The sequence below is a fragment of the Catharus ustulatus genome, chromosome 6 (assembly GCF_009819885.2).
Source record: "Catharus ustulatus isolate bCatUst1 chromosome 6, bCatUst1.pri.v2, whole genome shotgun sequence".
Classification (NCBI taxonomy): Eukaryota; Metazoa; Chordata; class Aves; order Passeriformes; family Turdidae; genus Catharus; species Catharus ustulatus.
In genome coordinates, this window is record NC_046226.1 from 3,550,753 (window position 1) to 3,577,359 (window position 26,607).

Consider the following 26,607-nt stretch of genomic DNA (forward strand, 5'->3'; position numbering starts at 1 on the left):
AAAATCCCATCCTTGGGAGTGAGTGTCCTCAGCTGGATGTCATGCTGCTGTCACTTTGGGGGGGAATCTGATGTACAACATCAGGATCCTTATGGGAAAGTCACCAAATTTGCCATTATCAGGGAAGGTTTCATTGCCCAGGGAAGCTGTGGCTGCTCCATCCCTGGAGGTGTCCAAGGATGGGTTGGATGGCACTTGGAGCAACCTGAGCTAGTGGAAGGTGTCCTGCCCACAGAGGGGTGTGGAACAAAATGAACTTTAAGGTCCCTTCCAGCCTGAACCACTGTGTGATTTTGGGTGATACTAGGAGATGAGATATCCCATGGAATCTCTGATTGATGTAATTACTCCTGCTAACTTCCCTTTTGAGCTTTAACCACATTTTATCTGCTGAAAAGAGTGTGTGTGGTAGCTGATGTTCAGATAAAGCCTGTGACCTGTGTGTGCCTTAGAACTGGATTAAGGAATGAACACAGGGATGCTCTAGCTCAAGAATGAACCACTAGCTATGTTTTCACAACTGATACAACTTAACCTGCAGGATTTCTCCTTGACTACCCAAACTGTAGGATTTCTCCTCGACTACTTAACCTGTAGGATTTCTCCTTGACTACCCAAACTGTAGGATTTTTCCTTGCAAGTGCCTGGAAAGAGATTTTTCTAATGGGAAGTTCTCTCTTGCTGCAGGAAGTTCTCCAAGGGTGGATATTGCAGCCTTGGTGGCTCTTTTCCTTTCTCATGTGGTTCCTTTTGAGGAGTGGGCTGGTGCTTGCTCTGGGCCACCTTCTCTAATTCCAGACAGGCATATTTTGCAACTATAACTTCTTCCCTCTCTGTTTTTCCAGGGTTTCTGGTATGCACTTAAAGCCATATCTCAAGTTACAGAAGAAAGAGCGATCCCCAGAAATAAGCCAGGATTCCCTGCGAGGCCACCAGGGACCAACACAAGGAGAAAAATACACCAACTGCAGCAAACTGAGCGTTTTCCCAAAACCCTCCCTCGTGACTCCATCTCAAAAGCTCCTGGGGATTATTTATCCAAATACTATGTGCAATATGAACGGGAAAGGCCCAGCGGACGGCCCAAGTGCAAGGGAAAAGAAGAACCTGGCCCTGTCTGCCACGATCCACCAGGGAGAAGAAGGGGAAGGGCCTCTGGATGTCTGGGCCGTGGTGAAACCTGGCAACACCAAGGAGAAAATCGCCTTCTTCGCCGCCCAGCAGTGCGGCGGCAACACCCGCACGGGCTCCATGAAAATCAAGAGCACGTGGGACATCGACGGGAGAACGGCCAAACGCAGGAAAAAATCGGTGGATCTTAAAAAAGCCAAAATCCAGCTGGAAAGAATGAGGGAGGCGAACGCCAGGTGCTCCCAGCCGGAGCCTTTCGCCTGCGGCATCGAGCACTGCTCGGTGCACTTGGGCGGCGACGGCGGGGACGGCGCGTTCCCGGGCCGCTCGCTGTCGGTCATCGAGATGGTGGCTTTCCTGGAGCAGCGGGCCAGCGCCCTGCTGGTGGACTGTGCCAAGCCCTGCGCCGCCTCCTCCGCCACCAGGCTGAGCGCCCAGCCCAAGGCCGCCCTGCCCAGCTCAGACCCCTTCTCCTCCGAGGGGCAGGCGGAGCGGGGTGAACCCCAGGGCGAGCCCGTGCGGGTGCTGGACATGGTGGCCAAGCTGGAGTCCGAGTGCCTGCGGAGGCAGAGCGAGCGCGAGGCCGGGAGCCTGTCCCGCAACAACAGCTTCCGCAGGAACGTGGGCAGGGTGCTCCTGGCCAGCGGCACCCAGCCCGAGGCGGAGCTGGGCAAGGGGGGCCCGGCTCAGGGGGACGGCCTGGGGGAGGCAGGGGTGGCACAGGCTGGGTTTGCAGGTCGCTGTGGCCCTCTGGGTGACACCGAGCTCTGGGATGGCGGCGCCTCCGCCCAGCAGCCGTTCCCTTCGGGGCTGGATACCCGCGTGGGGAATGTGAATTCGGGACTTGCCCACGCGGTGTTGGCCATGACAGCTGGCAGGAATGACACTGAAACGCGGATTGAGCCTCCCAGGGCTCTGCTGGCCCCGTGTCCAGCTGCTGCCAGGCTGCCACCGGACCCCTTGCAGAGCAAGAACGCGACTGTTGATTGTACGTCGAAAGAGCCTGTGATTTTCCCAAAGCATCCCGCTAGGAAGGAGCCTTTGTGCATCAGTATATCAGTCACCAAGACAGAGGAAGGGTGCAGGAAGGAGAAGCTCTCCAGCTCTGGTGAGGATTCACTCCCTGGGAGGCTGTTTTTCCTCCAGGGTGAGCAGCCTGCTGCTCAGGAGCAACAGCCAGGGCGGGAGAGTCCCCAGGAGAAGCCAGGGGCAGTAGCCCAAAGCGAGGATGAGGATGGTAGATCGTGTGTCAGAAGCAGTGTCCCTACAGAGCCATCGGCCCCTTCTGTCCCTCCCACAGAAGGGGCTTTGCAAGTACTTGATCCTTCCTGCCTGAAGCGGCAGGTTTCACATGACTTTCTGGAGACCAGGTTTAAAATCCAGCAGCTTTTGGAGCCTCAGCAGTACATGGCCTTCTTGCCTCACCACATCATCGTGAAGATCTTCGGATTGCTTCCCACCAGGAGCCTGGTTGCCCTAAAATGCACTTGCTACTACTTCAAGTTCATCATTGAGTACTACAACATCAGGCCGGCGGACTCGCGCTGGGTGCGCGACCCTCGCTACCGGGAAGACCCCTGCAAGCAGTGCAAGAAGAAATACGTGAAGGGGGACGTGTCCCTGTGCAGGTGGCACCCCAAGCCCTACTGCCAGGCTCTGCCCTACGGGCCTGGCTACTGGATGTGCTGCCACCGCTCCCAGAAGGGCATCCCAGGCTGTAAGTTGGGTCTCCATGACAATCACTGGGTCCCTGCCTGCCACAGCTTTAACCGCGCAATCCACAAGAAAACCCGAGGAGCGGGAGCGGAGGTGGAAGAGGAATATTAGTGCACAAACACTTTCCTGTGAGATTGTTTGGGCTAGGAGGAGGAGGAGGAGGAGATTCTCATGCCTTGTGCTGTTTACAGTGTATATAATTGTGATTTTTTTTTTTTTTTCCCCCCACAGGGCTATGAAACTGCACATACTCAAACACAAGAGCCTTTACCTTTTAGATTAAAAGAGAGCTTTTAGTCCATCTCTGTAAATAACACTATAAAAACTAATTGTACATACAGAGTCTACAGCTGGCTGAACAAGGTAACCCCTACAATGCAGCTATCCCAGTGTTGCGGCTATAGGTGTGTGTGTTTTTAAGTGTCTTGTTTCAAAATCTGTATATCCTGTATAATATATGAATGTTTCTGAGAAGAAACTCTAAATAGGTAAAGGTAAACTTGTTTAAAGAAGCTGCAGACAACTTAACTGGACAACCTGAAACTTTAGGCTATAGAACAAATCCATTATAGTAGTGTGGCAGTGGATTAAAAAAAAAAAAAAAAGAAGAGAGAGAGGAATATTATTGTATAGTCAGAATATAAAAAAGTTCTTGTCTACCTTACCCATGTTGTCTGGTTGGGGTTTTTTTTTTACATAAATAAAATGTGCATTCTAGATCTGCCTTACCAGACTTCCTCTTGTAAGACTCTTGCCCCAAAATAAAAATGCTGTAAAACACGTGGCAGAAACTTGGTGCTGTGCTGTAGTTCAGACGTGCAATGTGCTTTCCCTAGCAAACCTGTCCTGCTACTAACAAAGAAACAACCCCCTCCACTCTCTAGTACTTGGAGAACTCCTTCCTCTAACATTCAGATTCCAGCTTTTCTTTTCCTTCCTGCCAGCCCTGCGTGCAGCAGAGGCTCCTTTCATCAGGAATTCTGGTGCTAGGTGTGTAAAGCTTGCAAGAACCAGGCACCTTCAGGTCCCTCCTGCTCCTTGGCTCTGTGCTGGACTCGAAGCTTTCCTCTCTGCTCTCTATGGAATTTTTCCCTTGCAAGAAGAATCCTTGCAGTGCTCTGCTGTCTCTGCTGCCTCTCCTCCCAGTGCTGTGGCTCGGTGCTTCCCAGGGGAATTGCAGAGGTTTGTGTTGGATGAACGGCGATTCCTCACACTCAGAACAGGAGCAGAGCATCCCTGGATCCATCCCTGTCCTGCCATGCTGTGAGCCAGACCTCAGCCTCCTCTTACACCCCCTCACAAGGGGTGGAGGGTTTGGAAGCCTGGGCATGGCCCCTGGCCGGTCCTGCAGCCACATCCAGGCAGCAGCAGCCGCTCTCCAGGGAGCCCAGCAGAGCCCGGCAGCCGTGCCTTTGCCCTGGCCTCGTCCCTTCTCTCCTTCCCTTGCTGCTCTTGCTGCTCCTCTGCCCCTTCTCAGAGCATGGATGGACTCCTGGCTCTCACCATTCCAGCTGGAGCAGCCAAAATCTCTGACCTGGTGCAAGAAGAGCTGGTGCCACCTTGCCATGGGCTCAGCTCAGGCTCTCCCCTGCCCTGCAAGCCCCAAGGAGCTGCTGGAAAGGGCAGGGATGGGTGACCCTGCACCTGCCTCATCCTCTTCTCTGTCCTTTGGTGCTGGAGCAGCAAGGTGTGGAAAACTGCTGGCTGTGGGGGCCAGGCTGAGCCACCTGCCCTGGGCTCAGGGAGTGACTTGCCTGATTTTGAAGCATCAGGAGAAGAGGGTTTGAAGGTGGAATCTTTTGTTCTTTCCTTTAAGAGTGGGAGAAGGAAAATCGAGCCCTGGCAACCTGGAATGTGGGTTTGGTGAGCTCAGGCTTTTCAGGGAGGTTTAAAGGATGTGCTGGTTTTATATTTTGCCTTCACCTGCTCCTGCCACCCCTCCCGGAGCTGCTCAGCCTCCCTGCACTGCAGACATGATGACAACCAGGAGGAATGAAATTAGGAATCTAAAAGAAGGGTGTGGCCGCCCTGTAATCGGCTGGGAAGAGGGAGAGGAAAAGCAGGATCCCTCCTTTAGTCCCTGACTTCATCCTCTAACGGGGTGCAGGCTTCACCCAAACTTCATCTGCTCCCTCAGCTGCACCTGGACCAGCAGCAGAACAACCTCCAGGTTGTTGTTTTGCCAAAGCCATTGGCATCAAAGCCTTCAGCTTATTGTTGATTAGGGGGAAAGGGAAAGAAGCTTTCCTGCCCCCCCAGCCAAGACTGGAAAACTTGAGGCTGACAGCAGCAAGGAAAGTCCCTGCAAGGCTGGAATGGAGTGGCAGAGGAAAATATTTTGTCATTAGATAAGGGGCCAGTGAGGTCATTTTATTTGGAACAGGGTCTGAGATTTTGGTCACTTTTGTTGAACAAGGGGAAAAATGAGGATAAAAAAAAAAATATCATGAGGCTATTTTGTTCTTGGAGCAGGTAAATCCAGAGGACAACTTGCTGTCTCCCCTGCCCCATCTCTGCCCTCCCAGGCTGGCTGGGCAGTGTGGGCTGGTTTATCATCATTTATTACATTGTCTGCCAGAACTGTGCCTCCTGCACAGCATTGCTGTTAAAAATTGTTTCACAGAGCAAGCTTTTGCATCCAGGAGTGGGTTGGTTCTGAGTGTTGCCATGCTGAGCTGCCTGCAGGCTTTTTTTTTTTCCTCCTGTAACGTTGTAAAATGCAGATTTCTGTTTCCTTAAGGGATGATTCAGGGAGAAGCCAAGGTCTGATGAATGTTAGGGTTTTGGTTTTTTTTTTTCCCTAAGAAGCAATTAAAAAAAATAATTAAAATCCAGTGTTGGATTTACAAAGTTCAGTGTTTAGAACTGAGAATGAAGGACTGCACCATGTGCTTGACTTCCTTGCCTGGGAGCATTTGGAGTGTCTGGACTGAATTTCCAGATAGGCCTGTGAAGAAGTTGTAATAACATTTCCATTGTCCATAAGCTTCCAGTTTTCATCAAGCTCTGGGGCTCTCCTGGCACTGAGAAAGCTGCTTGTGGCTGAGCCTTGTGGTTGGGCTCTTGCTCCATTCTGGCTCTTTCTGCAGCAGCTTTTCCCTTTGCTGGGCCCTGTTCCCTGTGGAAAACTCCTGGGATGCTGCAGCAGAGTTCAGTTCCTTGTGTTGGACCCAGGTCCCTTCCTGCAGCATCTGCCCCCGTGCCAGCCCCTGGAGCTGGCAGGAAATCCATGGAAAAGCTCCAGGGCTGGAGCCCCTCTGCTCTGGAGCTGGGGGTGCTCACCTGGAGAAGGCTCCAGGGAGAGCTCAGAGCCCCTTGCATGGCCTGAAGGGGCTCCAGGAGAGCTGGAGAGGGACTGGGGACAAGGGATGGAGGGACAGGACACAGGGAATGGCTTTCCACACTGACAGGGTTAGATGGGATATTGGGAAGGAATTGTTCCCTGTGAGGGTGATGCCCTGGCACAGGGTGCCCAGAGCAGCTGTGGCTGTCCCTGGATCCCTGGCAGTGTCCAAGGCCAGGCTGGACAGGGCTTGGAGCAGCCTGGGATAGTGGAAGGTGTCCCTGCCATGGCAGGGGTAGGATGAGGTGATCTTTAGGGTCTCTTCCAAGCCAAACCATTCCAGGATTTCACACCTGTAATAACTGCACTGACAGATCAAGCTGTGTCTCGACTCCCACTTTTGCCCAGTGGAAATGGTGCTGAAGCTCACCCGGGGCTGTTCCTCCTTCCCACCTGCCTTTGGCTGGTCCAGGCAGTCCTGGTGTAGGGACAGCTGAGGCATTATCAGGCTGCTCCCCTGCCACAAACCAGAGTGGGCAAAGGACAAAAGCTGCTGCTGGTGCTGCTCTGGCAGAAGTGTTCTGTCTGCACCAGCTGAGCTTGGGCTTTGCTTTGCCCCTGGCCATGTCCTGACTGTGCTGTGACTGAGGCCATGAACTGCCCCAGCTCTGTGCACGGGCCCCAGCTGGCTGCTGCTCCCCCTCCTGAGTGTCCAACAGCCAGGAATTGCAGGGCCATCAGTGCTCCCCATCCAGTGTGTCACAAAAAATGGGGTGGGAGGGGTTGTTTCTCCTCCAGCCTGTGAGCCACGGGCAGAGCCTGCTTGGCCCTTTCCCATCCCCATCACTCTGACACTGCTTCACTTTAACAACTCCATCCTTCAACAAACACCTTCTTGCATCCTGAAATGAGCTTGTAACGAGGAGCCTCTGCATGCAGAAGGAATTCAGCACCTGCAGAAACCTCCCCCAGCACAGGAGCAGCCCCCAGCCAGGCTCACCCAAGAGGTTTATCCGTTTACATGTACATAGAGGGATGTGTGTGTGTGTGTGCTGTGCAGGACTCCACCCCCTGCTCCCATGGAGATGCAGTTATTTTATGTAAGAGTATTTTTTTAGAATGGGTATTGCTTATTCCACCGCTGTACAACTGATTGCACTGTAACAGGTCTGGTCCCTGTGATGCTTTGAAGGAAATTCTTGTGTACTTTGCCCAGCACGGTGAGAAACAAACCACACAGAAGTAACAGTCATAAATATACAACTTTAAAAAAATTACTGTTAAAGATTTATTGCAATAATACAATAAAATTTAGAAGAAAAAAAAAAAACAAAAAACAAAACAAAACCATTTGTGTTTAGTTACATCTTAAGTCTGGAAGTTGCGAGAGAGGGGCCATGAGTTTCCCCAGGTGACAAAGCCACCCTGGGTGTCCCACCTGAGACCCTGCACAGGCACCTGATTTTCAGCACAGGGCTGGGCCCCTGAAATCAGGCTCTGCCTTGGCAGCCCAAATTGGCCACCCCAGGTCTCTGGTCACGACCAGAAGTCCTGGCCTGAACTGAACTTCCCGTGTTCATGCTACACAAAATGTTTTGTAAACTCTCAGCTGGCTGCCTTCAAATATCTATGAATACAGATATTGCTGCCCTCCCTCCCCCACCCCCCCAAACAACCTGGGAAACAAATCCTGGTGATTGCACTCAAGGGTTGGACACAAACAATTCTTCCTCAGCTACACATGTGCAAAACACTTTTAAAAAAACCACCACAACCTTGTGTTCTGTTACAAAAAAAGGTTCCATGAAAAGCCCCACCCCAACACATCTGAACACCCTCACAGTGCCCTTGTGCACTCTCAGAGTATGACAGGGTTGCAAATAAATTATTTTGGAAAACATGGATAGGAAGTATATGGCTTAGAAAAGTTATTGTGTTGGATTTTCTTTCCCTAAGTTCAGTGACAGTGCACGAAGCTGAGTCATGGCCTGACCTTCCAGGGCTCAAAGCACAAAGGCAGCAATGAAAAAGGGACTGAAATGCCTACTAAAAAACAACAAAAAAAAAAGGTATTTAGATGGTGGGGTCCAGTGCAAAATCCACAGGGAAGCAGAAGGGGCTGGGCTGTGAGCCCAGTTTCCAATACTGGCGTGTGCTGGTTGCTCAGAGCTGTGAGTGATAAAGTGCTGTGAGCCAACAGAGCCCAGAGCCCTGGGCTCAGCCTGGCACAGGGCTGGGGACAGGGGCCCCAGCAGGCTGCAGCAGCCCAGGGCTCTGGGCTGTTCTCCTAAAACAAACCCAACTCTTGGAGCAGAGGAGCAGCAGGAGCAAGGGTGGTGTTGTCTGACAACATGCATGGTTGGGGTCTTTGGTTTGAAAAAAAAAATTTAAAAAGAAAAAAATAGAAGAAACTACTGCCAACAGATGGTCAAGCTCAGGGTTAAAGAGAAGCAGCTGCCATGGAGGGTGGGTGGCACAATGCTCAGCCAGGCCCCTGGCAGGGGGCACATGGGGGTCACTGCCACACCTGGCTTCCCACCCCTCCTGGGGACAGGGCCAGCACTGGCCAGCCTGGAGAGGAACAGAGAAATCCACCACAAACACCCTGTGAGGTGGCTGGGAAAGCCAGCCCTGGGGCTGGGGTGGGGCAGGGATGTGGCCTCTGTCACCAGGAGCTGCGGGGCAGTGGCAGAAATCCTCCCTCGTGGAGGGAGGGCAGGAGCTCTTCCCTGGCTGGCCCTGTGGAGGAACTGTCCCAGCTCTAAATGTAAACGTTGGAAGCTCTGCTGAGCAAAGCACCCGTGGGTGCCCCGTCCTGCAAGGCAGAGGAAGAGGAGGAGCCCTTGCTCACCAAGTCACAGCAGCCACCTCCCAGGGCTGCAGGAGCCAGCTGTGCCAGGGAAACCAAACCAACCTCTTGGCAGTCAGTAAACAACAACCCCCACCATGAGCATACAATAAAACGGGGTTAAAAACACATGTAGTGTGGAGAGCTATGACTTCACCAAACTGGCTTGAAATGAGGTTTTTCTAATGCTAAAAAGTGGCAACATGGTGTGGTAAGCCATGGATATTATTGCAACAATGCAATTCTGTATCAGCATCGAATGTGGGCCTAGCAAGAGAACGTCCAGTGTTTCTTTGGTGTATGGTATTAAAGAGTACAGAGCCTGTGTGCCTCAGCACAACACAAAACTTCTACACCTACCAGTGGAGACAGCATGAAACAAGCCAGTCTGCTGTGGCAAAACTGGGTAAAGATTCACAATCAAATCTAAACCGAGAGCAATTTGCTGTGTGAACTCCCTGTCCATGCTGATCATTTGTATTAAAAATATGGCAACAGAGATTAGAAAACATGTTAAAAATGCATAATTTTCATGTCCTGAATGAAAAAAATTTAGAAATACGCATTTTTGCATTATGCAAGACACATTTAAAACACACACACACAAAGGAGAACCCTGTAAGGAGTTAAGAAAGTGGGAACTGCATTTGCACCGCTGTCCAGACCGTGCCCTGAGCAGCCTTCCCTGCGCTCATCCCGATTCAAATACTCCAAAATGTTTTCTTCTTCACAAAGCTGGAGGTTGCTGGGTCCTTTTACAATCCTGGATGCAGCCAGAACCAAGACACAAAGCGCCCTGGCGGGATCCGGAGCTCGTTTACAAAACGGGGCCGTCGCAGTCATCTCGGGTAAATAAAAAGGTTTTCTCCGGTTTACAAAACGCAAGTCTGACCTTTCCTTTGTTCCAGGCACTACTTAACTGAACAGGTAAAGGTTGACTACAGCACATTGGGGAGGGGTTCATGGCACAGCCCGCTAGCGGTGCCCGGTGTAGGCTTTGAGCCACGAGGTGACGGAGGCGGCGGCGGACGAGATCATCCCGCCCGCGCTGCTGCTGGCGATGGGCTGGGACACCTGGCTGCTCTGGCTCTGCAGCATCTCCACCTGCTGCGAGGGGATGTCACAGAACCTGGGGCTGGGCAGGTTCTCCCAGTCCGTGCCCAGGTCCGTCTCCTCGTCACTCACGTGCTCGTCGCCGCTCTCGTCCGTCTCGCCCGCCGCGCTGGGCTCCACGAACTCCATGGAGTCCTCCAGGTCAGCGCTGATCTCGAAGGGGCCGGACCTGTGGGGGAGGACACGGTGCCACCAGCAGTCCCTGTGGCCTCTCATCCCACTGCTCAGCTGGCAGAGGGAGCTTTGTGTTGCCAGGGATGCAAACAAACACTTGGCTGAGGAAGGGACAGGGTTCCAGACCATGGAGCAGGAAGGGAGGGAGAGCAGTTCTGCTCTGGCAGGGATAGAGAAACACAACGGGGAAAGCTACTGGTGATAACTCAGGGCTCCACTGGTGGGAATCTTGGCTTGATGTGGAGCAGCTTTAATTTCCAGCACCAGGCCAAGAGAGCTCAGCTCTGTCAGGCTGTACCCTGCAATTCAAAGGTCTGGCACAACTCACCAGTGGAGACTTCGCACGCTGCCCTGAGCAACATCTCAACCTGTTTCTCACTTTCAGACACTGAACAGGCTGCCCAGAGAGGCTGAGGGGTCTCCCCTGGGGACACTCCAAACCCCACCACACAGAATCACAGTGAGCCAGGCTGGAAGTCACCACAGGGGCTCATCTGGTCCAATCTCCCTGCTCCAGTTGGGTTATCCCAGTCCACAGGATTGTGCCCAGATGGCTCTGGAATATCCCCAGTGAGGGAGACTCCACACCCTCTCTGGGCAGTCTGTTCCAGTGCTTGGTCACTGCACAGGAAAGTTCTTCCTCATGTTCAGGTGGAGCTTGTGGGCATCAATTCCTGCTCCTTCCTCTGGTGCCATTGCTGAGCCCCCTGGGGCAGAGCCTGGTTTATCTGGAGCCCTCCCTGCAGACGGGGACAGACAGGGCTGAGGGTCCCTCTCAGCCTTTCCTGGGCAGGGAGATGCTGCAGTCGTTGCACTGGCTCTGCTCTGATCCATGGGCTGGATCTCCATGGTCCTGCAGGGTCCCACTTGTGCTGTGACTCGGAGTTCCCTGCTGCCACTGCCTGGTGGGAGAAGCGATTGCATCCTGCCCTGTCCCACTGCTTTGGGCTGCCTGGATTCCATGGAAAAAGGCAGATTCCCCACAGCAAGCAGCGTCCCTGACAGAGTTCACTTCAAGCCACAAAACTGCCCCGTGAAGAGCAAGAATTTGATGGAATCATGGAATCATTTAGGTTGGAAAAGACCCCCAGATCACTGAGTCCAACCATTAAACACAGTAACCAGTTAACACAGGCAAGAGTTTATCCAGCCTTAGTGAGAGAAGCAGTCTAAAGCAGCGATTTGTCATGGGAAATATTAATCCAGATAATTAAAGCTTGGTAAAATTATAAGCAGCATATAAAAGAGATTGTCAGGCAACCACAGGCTTAGGTATCTAAAGGAAAACAAAGAGAGCTGGTTGCTGCAAACTTTGCAGCCAGCTGAGAAATTAAAGGCAAACACTCCTCTTTCATAATCTGGAAAGGAATGGGAGCACTGCCTCCTGGCAAAGCCTTTTGCTTAACAAGGCAACACAAGAGGGAGTCATCAGGGCTGAGGCCAAAGGGACCATTAGATCATCTCCAGTGACCTCCTCTCTAACAAAGGCCACTGCGTCCCGCCCGTTCTCCCTGTCCTGAGCCCAGCAACTCCTGCCTGATGACAGCATCCATTCCAGAAACTCATCCAGCCCTGAGAGCATGACAGAAGGAAACAGAATCCCCACCTTCATTCCTGTGGGTAGTTAATGGCTCTGCTAAGTGCATGTGCCTCATTTCAACCAGCTCAGACTCTCTGCTCCCAGTGGTGTCTGCAAAGCTGTTCAGCAGCCTGGTGGGTATTTTATCCAACTCTCCTGTAACCCCTTCTTTTACTCCCTGGACCCAGCTGATGCATGTAGAGTTCTGTGACACCTGCGCAGGTGCCCACTGCAGCCCCTGGATCTTTTAGAGCAGCTGCTTTCCTTTGAGGACACAGCTCTCCATCCTCTGGGTATTTCCAGCACTCTATTTTCAGGCAGGCAGCAGCAAGCAGAGATTTTTGTCCAAAATCTTTCACAAAGATGTGGCTCCCCATGTCTCTGGGCTCAATCAGTAGGGATATATCCAGACAGCACAAGGAAGTGGGAGCAGGCAGCTCCTCTTAGTGGCACTGCAGGTTTTTGAATAAAACCAGATCCATACAAGAGAACAAAGCAGAAAAGTAGATTTCAGAACATTACTGTGTTTCAGGGGGGAATAAAACACCAGGCACATCAAACAAATATTTGCAGACTGTCTTGGGCACAAGTGACTTGTGTCTGGGTTATCCCAATGGGGAAATCAGTGTTGTTTGCTTTCTTATATTTAATTTGTAAAAAAAGAAATAAATTATTAAAGCTGGTGCATGCAAGCCAGAACTGATGTTATTTTCATCATGTTCTAAGCTAAGAGAACAGTTGTCTTTAATCTTAATTTACATATAAATGAGTATTATTTAAAAGGGTCAACTTTGGTCTAGGCAGTTCATTGACTGGAAGTATTTTGGGAAAGGTTTGCCTGGGATTCCTTTCAGGGTTTGTATTTCTGGATGCTCTCAGGTATTTGCATGCTGGCAAGGCGTGGGCAGGGTCACACTCAGAGCATGGCAAAGCTGCCTGGCATTTGTGCAGTGAAGGAGTTCCTGCTCCTGGCTGTAGGGGAAATAAGTCCATCATCAGCTGCAAAGCCTCCAGCTGAGCCTGTCATAGGCACAAGCACAGCAAATACATGTCTGTGAAATTCAATTCCCTACTCAGGAGTCCCTTTTTCTGTCCAGTCTTTCCTCCTCCTGAAATTATTCTGATTTCTGTGCTGAGGACTGATCTATAGGTACAACAGTAGAGAATTTCCCTCATTAGTAACAAGGCAAAGGCATAAATTCCAAAGGGATTCAGCCACAGCAGAGTTCATATTTTGCTTTTCTTACCTGCCCAAGTTCTCGGTGTCTGGGCTGACCAGGTACATGAGGTTCCTGAGGGTATGCAGGGGGTGCAACAGATCTAAATTTACATGCTGACATGGGGAAGGGAAAAAAAACACAAAACCATGATCAGGTCCTGAAGGAAACCAGCAGGCATAGCTGATATTTAAAAAGCTATTTAAAGATCCCAAATGTGCATCCCCCCTACCTGAGAGAAGCAGAGGTGAAGGATATTAGCATTCAGCTTCTTCACTGCCCGTGTGAACCTGTGTCTGCTGAGATTCTCTCCACAGAATTCACTGTTAAAACACCACACACACAAAAACACACAGAAAGCAAAATGCTGAGAAAATACATTCACTGGAGGCATCAGCATTCCATGCCCTGGCTTCCTAACAAATCCTGGAGTAAAAATCCTCGCAGCGAGCACTTGTTCAAAGTCTACAGCCAGTTTTAGAGTACTGAGGAGATTAATTTTAAACCTAGCAGGACTGTGAGCATTTTATCAACAAGCTCTGCTTGCCCTGGCCTCACCAGTTTCCACAGGACAGGTGGTGTGGACTGTAGGGAACTCAGATCCAGCAGAGCCAAACTGTTTCAGACCTCCTTTAAAACCCTGCATCCCTGTTCCCAATCTTTTTCTTCTGTGAGGGCTGAACATCCAAACAAAATCAAAGAATCACAAAATGGTTTGGGTTGGAAGGGACCTTCAAGATCATCTGGTTCCAACCCCCCAATTAGAATCTCAGCAGCACATTTGGGAGCCCTGGGAGTCTGACCAGGTCTTCAGCTCCTTCTGTGCAGATCCCAGCTGCTCCACAGAGACACCAAAATTCTAACAGTGCTCTTCATCCCAAATAAGGTTTATCAGGGCACTCCTAGGTGTGTTATCCCACTGGGAATTACACTGCTGCCATGCCATATTATAGAACTTTTCCTACAGCACAGGAGGCAGCAGAGCTGTGCAAGAGCTGCTGGATTGGGCTGGGATCTTGTGAAGCACAGTGGGGTGCAGTAAAATGAAAAGTGCCATCCATGCACTGCCATATTTCATCTCTCATTTGAGGATGCTGAATATGTCAATTAGAGAGGTGTTATTTTCAACTGTGATGGTTGAAACTTTTACCTCCTCTCAGGAAGTAAAAAAGGAGGGAGGGATTGTTAACTGTGGTCTAAAATCCTGCTAGCCCTTCCCTCAAAAATCCACGAGCCACCTATGTTATCAAAAGCTGTTCCAATTCAATAATTGTTCCTCAAACCAAACTGATCTAAGCTCACTGATTCCCCTGCTGTATTTTTACTTGCCTGTTGCAGAGCTTCTTGGGAAGATTTACATCAAGTATGAGAGACAAAGTGTTAACAAGCTGAGTTGCATAGCACAATGCAGCACTGATGGTATGAGCAGGGTTATTATGTTCCATATCTGAAAGAAATAAAAACAACATGAAATCTTTATTTTAAATGAAGCCTTGGTGGGTGTGTTAATATGTTCCTGGAATCTATTCTGGAATTCTTCTCATTTCTAAGTATGGAGAACAGCCTGAATCTAGCAATCATTTCCAGTGAAATCTGTCAGATGTTGGAAGAAAATAGTAATTCTTGGAATTCCTGTTAAGATGATGACATGTGAACTGTGTCAAAACTGTGAATAATTAACTTTCTCTACTTCACCGCACTGTGTATCCCAGTGAGCATTGCAAATGAAGATTTCAGCAAACTAATCATAAAATCACAGAGTGGTTTGGCTTGGAAGGGACCTTAAAGACCACCTAGTTCCAACTGGGGAAGGAATCTTCTCCTAAAATCCCCATTTTGGTATTTATTTCTGGCTCGGGGTGAGAACAAAAGGACCAGGTCTGCTGCCCCTCAGTGCATTCTGCTGGCACCCAGTGTCCCAGCTGCCTAAAACCAGGCCTGGCCCCTTACCAGGTCCCTGTGTAGTCTTCTTCTCCTCCACCCAGCTGTAGTAAGCAGAGTAGTCCCCGTTGTTGGGGAGGATGATCCAGGGCCCCGTGATGCTGATGCTGGTGTCGCCGTTGTGGTCGTCGCACACCCACCTCCCGGACAGGTACGTGGTTCTCCGCGCTTCTGCCAGCTTGCTCACAGTGCTGGAGGTCATGGCATTGTCACTCTCTGAGGACACATCTGCAGGGTCCCTGCAGGGCCCAAAAGGGGTTGGAAAGAAGTGGTTGAAAATAGAATCTAACATGCATTTGGCAGGCACTGAGCAGGATTTCACTCAGGGCAAAGTGATTATAGGAGCACTCCTGCAAAACTCCTCGCTGTCAAAAGTACTTTCATTTGTTTTTAATTGGCTGTTTTTGTAGGATTCAGGAGTGTTTTGGTATGGAAAGGACCTTAGAGACCAGTTCTGCAAAACTCCTTATTCCCAAAACTACTTTCATTTTCTCTGGGATTTTTAATTGCCTTTTTTTGTAGAATCCCAGGTTTGGGTTGGAAGGGGCCTTACAGATCATCTCATCCCACTCCTGCCATGGGCAAGGACACCTTCCACCTTCCAGCCCAGCCATGAACACTTCAAGGGATGATGAATCCGTATTTTAAGGAAGTTTAACACTGGACATGCAACTCAGATCTCTCAGTGAGGAGATTCAAGCATCTCCAGATTCAGATTCTTCTGTCCTGGACCTCTATCTGTGGGTGAGAACACAGCTCCTCCTCCTCCTCCCACAGACCCCAAGGGAGCCAGACTGCTGGATCCCACAAACCTGGGTTTTTTGAGCTTTCTGTGCTTTCTGACACTGACCCCCTGGAGAACACAGCTTTTGACCTGAGGCCTTGGAGAAGGCTCCACATTTGAGTGATGGAGTTAAAATCACAGGTGTGCAGTTAAATAGAAGTGTGTGATTTCACACGGGGAAGGGTTTGGAATTTGAGGTTTTTACAATATAGAAACAGGTATGGGACAAAATGGAGGATTTTGGGTGGTGTCTCCTTTTGGTGTTCATCTTCCTTCTTCTTCATGATTTCAGGCAGTGGTTTCTGGCTGGACAGTCAGGGCTGCACTGAGGGTCATGGGATTATAGTTACTGGGTTAAAAGGATAAATAATAGAGGTGTTAATTCTCTATTGGACTGTTTGGCTTTAAGAGACCATGTAGCTAGCTGGGTTCATCTCCATTTTGCTCACTTCTGGCAGGTGGCTAGAAGTGTTGCAGAACCCTCTGTACTTTAGATAAGATTTAATAAACAACCAAGCCTGAACATGAGAAAATTCATTTCCTGAGTGAAGACAGAAGAAATTTCAGACAAGCCACTAAGTGATGCAAACACCACCACTTTACACCAGCCCACCTACCTCAGACTGACACAACTCCCTTCTGGGTGCCTAAAGCCAAGCAAAATGACCCCAAAAGGACAAGCCTGCCATACCTCATGCTTGTCTTCACCTCCTCCATGGGGAAGATGACCGAGGTGAGCTCCAGGATGTGCGTCCGCCGCAGGTTTGCCAGGTGCTCGTACTGCGTTCTCAGCTCGTGGGTTTTCTTCTCCACCAGGTCCCCCAGCTTCCTGTTGTGCCTCTGGATCTTCTCCTTCTTCTCCTGGTGCCTCTGAGCCCTGCGATAATGCTTCTGGTTCTCCTCTTTAATCCTCAGCAGCCCCTCTGTGTCTGTGAGAACAGCGGCAGATGTTATCCCTTGGAAAAGGAGCTTGTAGGAAAAGCTTGAGAAAAGCTTGATTAATATTTATGGAAAACAAGATCTGTGGCACTTTAAAACAGAAAACCCTGCTAAACTATTAACATCTTCCAGCTGCTCAGTGGTATAACTTTTTAATCTCCTCTGAAGATCTCCAAAGAGACTGCAACTGGGATTATTATTTCCCTATCTTTTACCCAGCTATTTTTGGATTTGGAGCACAAAAGCCAAGATTTCCCAGTTTAATTAAACTCCTGAGGTAACCATCCTGACAGAAATAGCCTGACTGTACATGTTTGCATCGTGCTGGCCAAAAAAGCCCTGCCCTGCTTGCAGCCAAAATCAAGTGCAGATAGTATCTTCATTCACCATTGCTGGCACCTCTGCTGCTGTTAGTGTGGGTAATTTGGGCTTCACTCATGGATGTGCTCTCACAGCACTTGGATCCCAACAGTGCAGGCTCCTTGTTCCCACAGGGAACATTGGCTACCTCCCTTTACACTCACAAAATGGGAATTGTGCTGAAGTGCTGCAACTGCCTGGATTCACTCCACGTCAGGCACACTGAGGCTTGGAAAAATATCCTGCAAGAGCATATTGAAGCATCCAAGGTTGGGCCTGATGATCTTAGAGGTCTTTTGCAACCTTGGTGATCCTATAATCTGCTAATCTATAAAATAAGTGGCTGCAGTAATGGTCCCACAGAGTCAGCCACCTCTGTCTTTTAAAAGTTCACTTTTAAAAGATTTCTCGTGCTCTCCCCAAATACATATTTAAAACTCTCCCTGTGCCCTAGTTTGAAGTGTGCCTGGCCCTGCAGACACAGAGGCTGCTCTCTCTGAACATCAGGAATGATTTCCAGTCATCTGATCTGCTGCAATCCATGGTGTGTCTGATAGGAAGGAAGATCTGGTATGTGGGAGATGCAAAGTCCCAAATTAAAGGAGGTGAGAAAAGCTCCTCCATGCAGATAAGAACCAATAATCCTCAGGTTTATATAATATAAATAAGTGGCCCCTGTTAGAGAAGCAGTAGAAAAATCCACTTTTCTCTGAGCAATACCAGAATCCCTGTGTCAGCTGTAATTCCCTTTCCTTTAAGCAGTCCTGTAACATCAACAGAAAATCAATTAACACTTGCATTCATATTCTTTGCAAAAAGAACAGGAGACAGGAGACAGGAGGAGGAGGAAAAGGTCCATCTGTTCAATTTTCACATTCATACTCAACTTTTTTCAGAGTGAACTCCCTTCCCTGCAGTCCAGCAGCAATTATTTGGGAGCAGGGGAGACACTGCACTCACATTTCCTCTTCAGCAGTCCCAGTGCACAAACAACTGTCCTGCTCTCTGCACAGCACCTCTGCTTTATGAGCCAGTTTATGAGGTGATTAAAAATCTCTCCCCAGGAGTATTTCAGGACACCACTGTGTCCCACACACCTGCACTGCCTTGATAAATGCAAGCCCAGGCACTCTGATCTCTGCCCAGAGAGCTCTGCCAGGTATGTGCAAGCTTTTCTCCTTGAACTGTTCTGCACAGAAAGAAGGCAAACACACAGATTTTAAAACATTATTTTAAGCACCACCAATTATTGAAGTCTCCAGGAGAGTCAACTCTAAAAGCAGGAACCCAGTGTTCTAGAAATGGTTTTTATTTCAGAAAATTAAACTATGCCACATCCAAGGGCAGAGAAACAACCTTTTCACACTTTTTAATGTGGTCCAAAAGTGACCAAGTTGGATCCTGATCTGTTGGCTTCTCACAGCTAGAATTCATTCCTGGTCTCTCTCCAAAAGCAACTGAGCTAACAATAGGTTAGTTGGGCAATACTCAGCTCAGTTTTTAGGTTAAATCTAATCAAATTCACTGTGAATCAAGAGAAGTTGCAAAAGCTGCAGATAATAAATTCCACAGAAGAGTGGGAAAATGGAGAACTCCACTCCCTGGTTGGTGCCACCACTCTGCCTCCTTCAGAGTAGAACATTCTGAGAAAAGGTGACTAATTCCTTAAAGTCACATTGATTTCCTCTTCTCCTTTCTTCACAGGCAAAAGACACAAAGTCAAAATCTAATCTCCATAACAATAATCTTCTACCTACTGAAAAGATTGTTTTTCTTCAACTTCCTCTTCTTTAAACCACACATGAATTTTCTTAATTGTTCTGTTTCATTTCCAATACTCAGACTTTCCCCAAGTGATCTGTATCTTTCTTAAATTGTTTAAATTGGACACCAGACTTCCACTGAAACAACAGCAACACTTGGCACAGCAGGATAACTGCTTCCATCTTAAATACAGCACTTATACTAGTTAACCCAGAAAGAGGTTTGAACCTTTCTGGAGCAGTATGAGATTGATAAATTTTATTTAATTTGCAATTCCCCAGATCCCCTCCTGCCAAATCTCACCACCATCCCCCATTCTGGGTTTATGTTTCTCTTTACAACAAGGTGTACCTCGATTTTATCCTTTTCAGATGATGCTATCTATTTATCTGCACAATTTTGAATTTGGTTCTGCTCTCCACAGAAGTCATTTCACCATCCAGCCTGGCTTCCTCCATTCCACCCTCTATTCTACTGAGCTATAATGGGAAATACTGAAGAGAACTGGGCCAGGAACTGGCTCCTGCTGAGCTCCACCTGTCTCACCTCCTCAGCTTGACCAGTCACCACTCTTTGAATGCAGCTTTTCTAACCTTTTGTGGTGACCTTGCAGGGGTTACACCCAGAACAAATTCTGTTTGCTCACAAGACAATGCCCAAATCCAAGTTATGTGCTTCATCCTCCACTGCACCACTTCATCTCCTGATCAGGGGTTGATTTAACATGAGTATCATGACAAAAATAACAAAACAGGGATTTGACATGAATATCACAACCAAGTGATGCCTATTTTTAACCACCTTATCTGTCAGGCACCAGCAGAGCCCCCCCAGGTCTGTAACAGGATGCCTGTGTCATCACTTTGAGGCTCTCCCTTCCTGCACCCTCTGAAGGCAGGTACAGTTTTCAACTTCCTCACTCCCTCAGATGTTCCCAAGTGCTCCACAGACCACCTCAGCTTGTTCCTTGGGTTCCATAAAGCAAACTAATGTGTAGCTGTTGTTTCCTTTCCTTAACCTGCAGACCTCTCATGATGTAAAATTTAACCTGCCTAAGCAGCTGATCCCATTTCCTTTGTAGGAAGATGAAGCAAAGGCAGCACTAAATGAATGCTTCAGACTTCCCTGCACTGTTAATTTGCTCTTCTTCCTGTTAACTAACACACTTGTCTGCTCCTTCACCTTTTCTTTATCATCCATTGATTATTGTTACTATCCATCCTCCTTATTCATTGGAAATAATTTTGCATCTCAGCCTTTTTGATTTTTCACCCCAAGCCCATGCTAATCCTTTATGACTCTTCTCAGATTATCTCTCTGCTTCCACTCTCTGTATGGCTCTTCCTGAATTTCAAGCCATAAAAATATCCTAGATTCAATCAATATGCTTCTGAATATGCTTCCTCTACTTCCCTTGCACACAGGTTGTAAGGAGAGCTGCACATTCTCTTCTAAAAAATGACCCTGCAAATTCAGTGTAAAACAATCTCATGGTTTCAAAAACTGAAGTTTCTGAATGGAGCCTACACTGTATTTCAGTGACTTTTGCCCAAGTAGGATTTTCAGACAGGTGTGGGTTAAAATTCAGCAGTTTCACGAAATCTGTGACAGCTGCAGAGCTGTTTGCTCCTCTTTATCAAGAGGAAGTGATCAGAAACACTACACTGAATAAAGCCCTCTCTAGGGACACAGCCAGAGTCACAGGCTGCTAAGCATTTGCTTCTAAAGCTGTTGCAAAACCATCTCCATCCAGCTGAATAATGTCTGCTGTTTGCTAATTAAAACCCAAGCATAAAAAAGGCAAAAATCCACTCAGTGATTCGCCTTCAAGTTGATTTAGGAAGCGAGGGTTTGGAAATTCACCATTTAAAAAAAACTAACACTCAAATTCACCTCAATTGATTTTTCACTCTAAGGCACAGGGAGTTTTTCCACATCACAAAAGCACAGGCATTACTCACGTCTTGTCATTTCATCATTTTCTTTGCAAATGGTCTGTTTCAGCTGCTCAATCCTCATCTTGCAAGACATTATTTTCCATCTCTGAAAAAGAACATTCAGCAACTCTAGGGCACAAATGACTTCAAACACGCTGAACTAATGATTAACAACAAAGCCAGCAGCTTTAGTGCAAAAGTAGCAGGATGCTCTCAAATGGATCAAACAACTAAATATTTCACACAGTGTTTTGTGCACAGAAGAATGCCACAAACAAAATGAATGCTTAGTATAAAGTCAATCGGTAAAATAAGTTATTGAATAAATATCTAGTGAGAAATGAAAAATTCAGACAGCTGAGAACACTCTGCTGGCAGAGCCCATTTCAGTTTTGCTTACAACAGGCTCTTTGGGAAAGCAACACAATGCCCTCAGGGCAAACTGTAACTTTAAACTATGAGATCTAGGAATTCAGAGAGTTTAAAAACCATGGGACACTTGGAATAACTCACCAGCTGATCAGTTATTTCTTTCCCTTCCATGGCCTTCAAAACACTAGAGGAAAAAACATGATTGAAAGTTTTATGACTATCTGGACTCTGTCTGTCTGCAGCAACAGTGTGTAAAAAGAGACTGTTTCCTTTTATGAGCTCTCTTAGCTTTTATATCAATTTAATAAATACAACTTACTGCTTTTGGAATTCTCTCTGTTTGGTTTTAAGATGCATCAGCCTTTCTTTCTTTTCTGAAAACCTGGAAGAGATTAAATTCTTTTATTGATATTTTGCACAATTACAGCACTGTAAGTTGTCTGAGAAAAGATAATAAAATTGAAGCTTGGGGATTCTCCAAACCTCAGCTATCTGTCTTCATCTTGGGAAGTTAATGGCTAAATGTGTAAAAGTCTTGCAGAATTCTAGAGCATGTCTCACTGGAATTGCAACAGAACCTCTAAGCTGGAAAAACATCAAAGTGTCAAACTATCAAACAAACAGAAAATTATTGCTATTTCTAGATTTATAGCTTAGCAAGTATTTTGTGTGTTACAAAAAACATGGAGTACTTTAAAAACCTCCAGTCACTGGAGAAACTAATAGTACTGTCTCACACAGCCCATGACCCAAATGTCTGCTTCAGCTCTGCTTCACTGGATTCCAGGGTATGGGAACTGGTCAGAAAGGAATTTTTTTGGGATTCATCCTCCTGTGTTTTCACCCTTTGAGTATGCAGAAGTCATGTTCTGTCCCCCTTATTGCTCCACAATTCATTCTATTTCCTCTGCAACACACAGAATTGACATTTCATCCTAACAGAGCTGGGATATTTGCAGATGCCCCATCCCTGGAAGTGTTCAAGGCCAAGCAGGAAAGGGCATGAAGGTGCCCCTGCCCATGGCAGGGGTTGGAACTAGCTGGTCCTTAAGGTCCCTTCCAACCCAAACCATGTGATTTTATCATTTTACCTTTATTTCATGGATATTTAAGCTTTTTTAAGAAAGAATACACTAAGCCTTGACAGGATGACATCTTGGATTTCCCTCTCTATTACTCTGTGGATTTGATTTCAGGTAAAACTTTAAAATGCTGAAATCTGAAAGCTGAAATCTGAAAGCTTGGTGACTACCTTTGGATTCACAGTGTGTGTAACCACCCTCCCAGATGACATTAACATTAGAACAACAAAACCACTGCCTGCTGCTTCTGTAGTCAAGCAAAAGAATCTGTTTTCCTTCCAAAACAAACCAAAAGCAAATGCAGGTGCTTGGCACAGAAGCCAGAGGCCACACGTGAGCTGGAGGAATGTGGTGCAACTGGAGCCCAGCTGCTCAGCCCAGCGTCCCCTCTTCCTGTGTGTCCTCACCCCAGGAGTCACCCTGGAAATGACAAAAGGCCCTGCATGAGCCTCCTGTTTATCACAGAGCACTGCACACCTACTGCACCTTGACCTTTGGCTGCCACCAAAAATCCCCTGGCCCAGAAACACAAAGCTCAGCAGCCACACAGGGAAAGCGTTGGGGTAATTTGGCAATTCTTGGTTTCAGAGCTGACTGAACAGAATTACCCAATTCCAGTCCATCACATCAGCAAAAAGCTGAATGATCTGTCAAAGAATACAGGAATAAATTAAATTCTGACTGAGGAGGGAAGACAGAAATATTTGTGGAAGCCTGTAGAAACTCCAGCTCACCACGCGCTTCGGCAGCGAAGTCGAACAGCTCCTACCAACTTCTCCAGCAGCTTTCTCCTAAGCAAACATTTCCATTTCTTTATATAGCTCTGATTTCAATTGCATTGCATCCTGAAACTCATTTTGCTTTATATATCTTTAGCCTTTCCATTTGGCTAAGAAACAAAACTTGGGATGAATTATTATTGCAGCTCCCATAAAATGTGAATGGAGAGGAGAGAACATCTTGAATTACCCATGAAATGTTTCTCTTTCCTCAAGTCTTATCACATAAAGGTGAGATTTTCTGTGGTTGCCTGGCTTATTTCCACATGTTCATGATCAGAGAGAAGCAACCAGAGAGAGAGGCTTCCCTAACCTAGAGGAGTTGATTAATGCTGAAGGAGTTGAGGGCACTACATTCCCTATAATTCCCTTACTGAAAAAAGTCACTATTCCTAATCATAACCCATGGCTTGGAGAAATGAGCACATTGTCACAATTGTCTTTGGCTTTTGCCATCTGCAGACACACAAAGCAAAGCAATTCAGCAGTCTGGGAGACACACTCTGAGAATTTATGCACATGACAGGCTGGAGAACACTCCCAGGAGGAAGAACCTCGGAGCTGAGACCAACATCAAGATGCCAGCTTGGCTTTTGAATATACAACACATTACTCATGAAAAGAAGGATGTCAGTGACTGCTTTACTGGAGGACTTCTGGACTACTCATCCTTAATTGTAGCTCTCCTTAAGTAATTAATCTTAACAGCTCCTCAGTCTCTCCCCCTCACAGATACGGGGTGTGATTTTTGCCAGACAGACGAAAAACTTCCAATTTTACTGTAGCTCTTCTAAAAATTAGCACACAAAATGGTCCCAAGAAATCTGAAATAATTAGAACATGAAACTGTTCGTCTTCATATAAGGAAAATACACAAGAAAATTCTAAAAATAAACCACTATTGGATAGAAGGAGCAATGTTTAGTTTCTTTATAATTAACAAGGAAGATAATGATCCTTTTCCCCCATCTATAAACTTCAAAAAGACAAATGGGAGGCCCCCAAACACTTCCACATTCTGAATTTCTCACACTGAGCCACTCAGCAAAGCCCTTGTCATGACACTCCTCCAGCACTGGCTGATCTAAAATTAACCCAGGTACTACTAGAAGGCATAAAACAAACAAATAAATAAGGATGGCTGCAAACAGCAGCTGAAAGGCAGCCAGTGCACTGACCTGATGTGCCTGGTCACCATTTCAAACATCTCCCCCCCTCTCCCAGGGCTCCCATCACAAGAAATTCAGAGACACCCACAAGGAGTAAACAAAGAAAACTGACCTCTTTCCCACTCTTACATTAGTCATGCCAAATATTAATTAGAGAATGCAAACAAAATATTTCAGGCACAGTTTAAACATAATTTCATTATCCTCAAAAGCCAAGCTTTTGTCTCCACAGAGAGTTCCTGCAGCCATCGAGGGTATTTAGGTTGTTAACATTGTGTTATTCATACAGGTGTCTGTTCTTTAATTCATTAAAATAAATTTGCCATTTTTTAATGAATTGCACTACTGCATTTCATTCATGGAAAAGTTCTGAGCAGCAGGAGAAACAAAGCCTGAGGAAATGGAGTGTGTAGGGAGGCCCCAGGTTAATACAACAGCTGTGACCCTCAGAGATGGAACTGTGATGTTCAGGCAGAGGAGGGGAAAAAAGACCAAAAAAAAAGACCAAAAATAAAAAGGAAATTTTATCCTTTCAGTTAAAAAACACAACATAAATATACAGGAGCTTTTCCAGCCACAGACAAATGGGGCAGTGAAAGCTTCTGAGGAGGATGCAGTGACAACTGTCAGACAGAAAAGCTGATCCTGTCTCATGTGAGAAGATAAAGAGGGTTTTCTCTTACACTGCTGCTGCTGGTACTTTGGCTAAAGCTGCTTCTTCTTTATGACTTCATTTTTCTGATGGGCAGAGACTTCTTAAGCCTTGGTTAATACATAAGAACAGTGCTTCAACTCTAACAAAGGCTACAATTGAATTTCTATAATTAAAGCTGATCTTTAGCCAAAAACTTAAGGCTGCAAAAGAGAGGAAAAAAAGGAAAAAACCCATACTTGGTTTATGTTTCAAGCTCCATATCCAGAATCTGCAGAAAACCCCAAGCAGTCTCACACAACTACATGTTTTCCACCTATTTTAGGAAGGCTAAATCTAGTTTGTGGTTCTACAACACAGCTTTTTTGTATTAAAAACGGGAAAGCCAGGCAATGCCAGACTAAGGTCTGGGTTCTGCAAGCTGACTCACACTGGCTGAGAGCCTTTCCCCACTCCTGTGGATGTTGATGGGTGAATGGCACCACTGTCCCCTTGTTTCTGGGGACACAAGGAGCCTTTGGAGCGAGGACACCACCCCACAGAGGATTTTGCTGCTTGCCACCATCCCAAAATAGCTCCAGGCATCACTCCCGACAGCTGCTAAGGAAGCTGCGATCGAGGCACCAAGAACACGGTGCCAGCCAAGAATCAGACAGAGCATTCCAGACATGGCACCGGAGACTTTTTAAGAATCTGGGATGGACACGCTGTGAACAGCGGCAATGGAGGAGCCGTCTGAGTCACAGTAGGAGAAAATTTGTTTATGGGCAGAGCACTCATCCAGTAGCCGAACTTCCAGGGACTCCAAAAGGAGCAGGATGGCACACGATTCACTCAAGTGGAGTATTTTTTTTTTTGTAATGCTAAAAGAGGGGGTGTCCACGTTTATGGTATATACACAACAAAGTGGTTAGCTTCTTTCTTAAGTATCTTCCTAATTTTGCTTAATGATTTCGAAAACTTCTATTTCAAGAAGCGTTGACGGAAATAGGCAACCCGTTTCAAAACAACACTGCACGGATCTCTGTGCCCTGAAATACCTGGAGTTTCAGCGGCTACATCGACACGGACACATCAGCACATGACTGAGTGAAAGTCGGGGTGACTCCTTCATTATTAAAAATATTATTATTTCAAGGCTCGTACCCCGAGTCCCGCTGTGGGCGCCCCCAGCCCCGGGGTGGGCCCGGCAGCCCCCGGAGCGCTCCCCCGCCCACAGCCCCGAGCCCCGGGACAGCGCCAAGGGGCACACCCAGCCCCCAGCCCCAGGGCACAGCAGGGCACGGAGAGCCCGTCCCGCTCCCCTCAGCGCCGCCGCTACCTCTCGGAGTCGCGCCCGTCGAAGAAGACGAAGTCGCCGCTCTGCACGCACTTGGCGCAGGTGAGGCGGCGCCGCGTGGTGTTGCAGAGCGGGCACCGCTCCACCGCCACATAGAGACCCTCGGCGTCCTCCTCGGCGCCCCGCAGAGCCCCGGGCCCGGCGCCGCTGCCCCCGCCCGGCCCCGCGGGCTGCGGCCGGCGGCCGCTGGGAGCCGCCATGTTGGCGCCGCGGGTCACGTGGCCGCTGTTGCCGGGCAGGGCATTGTGGGAAGGGGCGCTGAGGCGGCGGGCGGGAGCGGGGGAGGGCGCGGGACGGGCCGCGCTCCGCCGCGAAAATCCTGGTTTTTTTAGTAGGAACTGCGCTTTTTTTTTGTTCTGCAGAAGGAAAGGGATCAGCCCTGCCCTGCGCCCAGAGCGATGGGGGTGTTGTATTCCGGTTCGTGGGGC

At 47.9% G+C, this 26,607-nt stretch overlaps 2 protein-coding genes across 8 annotated transcripts in view; one reads left to right on the plus strand and one right to left on the minus strand.

The window, feature by feature from the left end:
- Positions 1–5,697, plus strand: part of FBXO34 (F-box protein 34) — a 40,682-nt gene extending 34,985 nt beyond the window's left edge. For all 7 annotated transcript variants that reach the window (XM_033062027.2, XM_033062028.2, XM_033062024.2 and 4 more), the window contains one exon: positions 846–5,697. In XM_033062027.2, the coding sequence (XP_032917918.1) occupies positions 846–2,958 (2,113 nt within the window). In that variant the 3' untranslated portion in view covers positions 2,959–5,697. The remainder of the gene's footprint in view (positions 1–845) is intronic.
- Positions 5,698–7,404: 1,707 nt separating this feature from the next.
- ATG14 (autophagy related 14) lies at positions 7,405–26,379 on the minus strand. Its single transcript, XM_033063200.1, has 10 exons — positions 26,162–26,379; positions 21,478–21,540; positions 21,300–21,342; positions 20,811–20,892; positions 16,478–16,715; positions 15,012–15,241; positions 14,391–14,508; positions 13,294–13,384; positions 13,092–13,177; positions 7,405–10,260 (listed from the first exon to the last, which is right to left on the minus strand). The coding sequence occupies exons 1-10, from the start codon at positions 26,377–26,379 to the stop codon at positions 9,954–9,956; spliced, it is 1,476 nt and encodes a 491-aa protein (XP_032919091.1). The 3' UTR covers positions 7,405–9,953.
- Between the last annotated feature and the right edge of the window lie 228 nt (positions 26,380–26,607).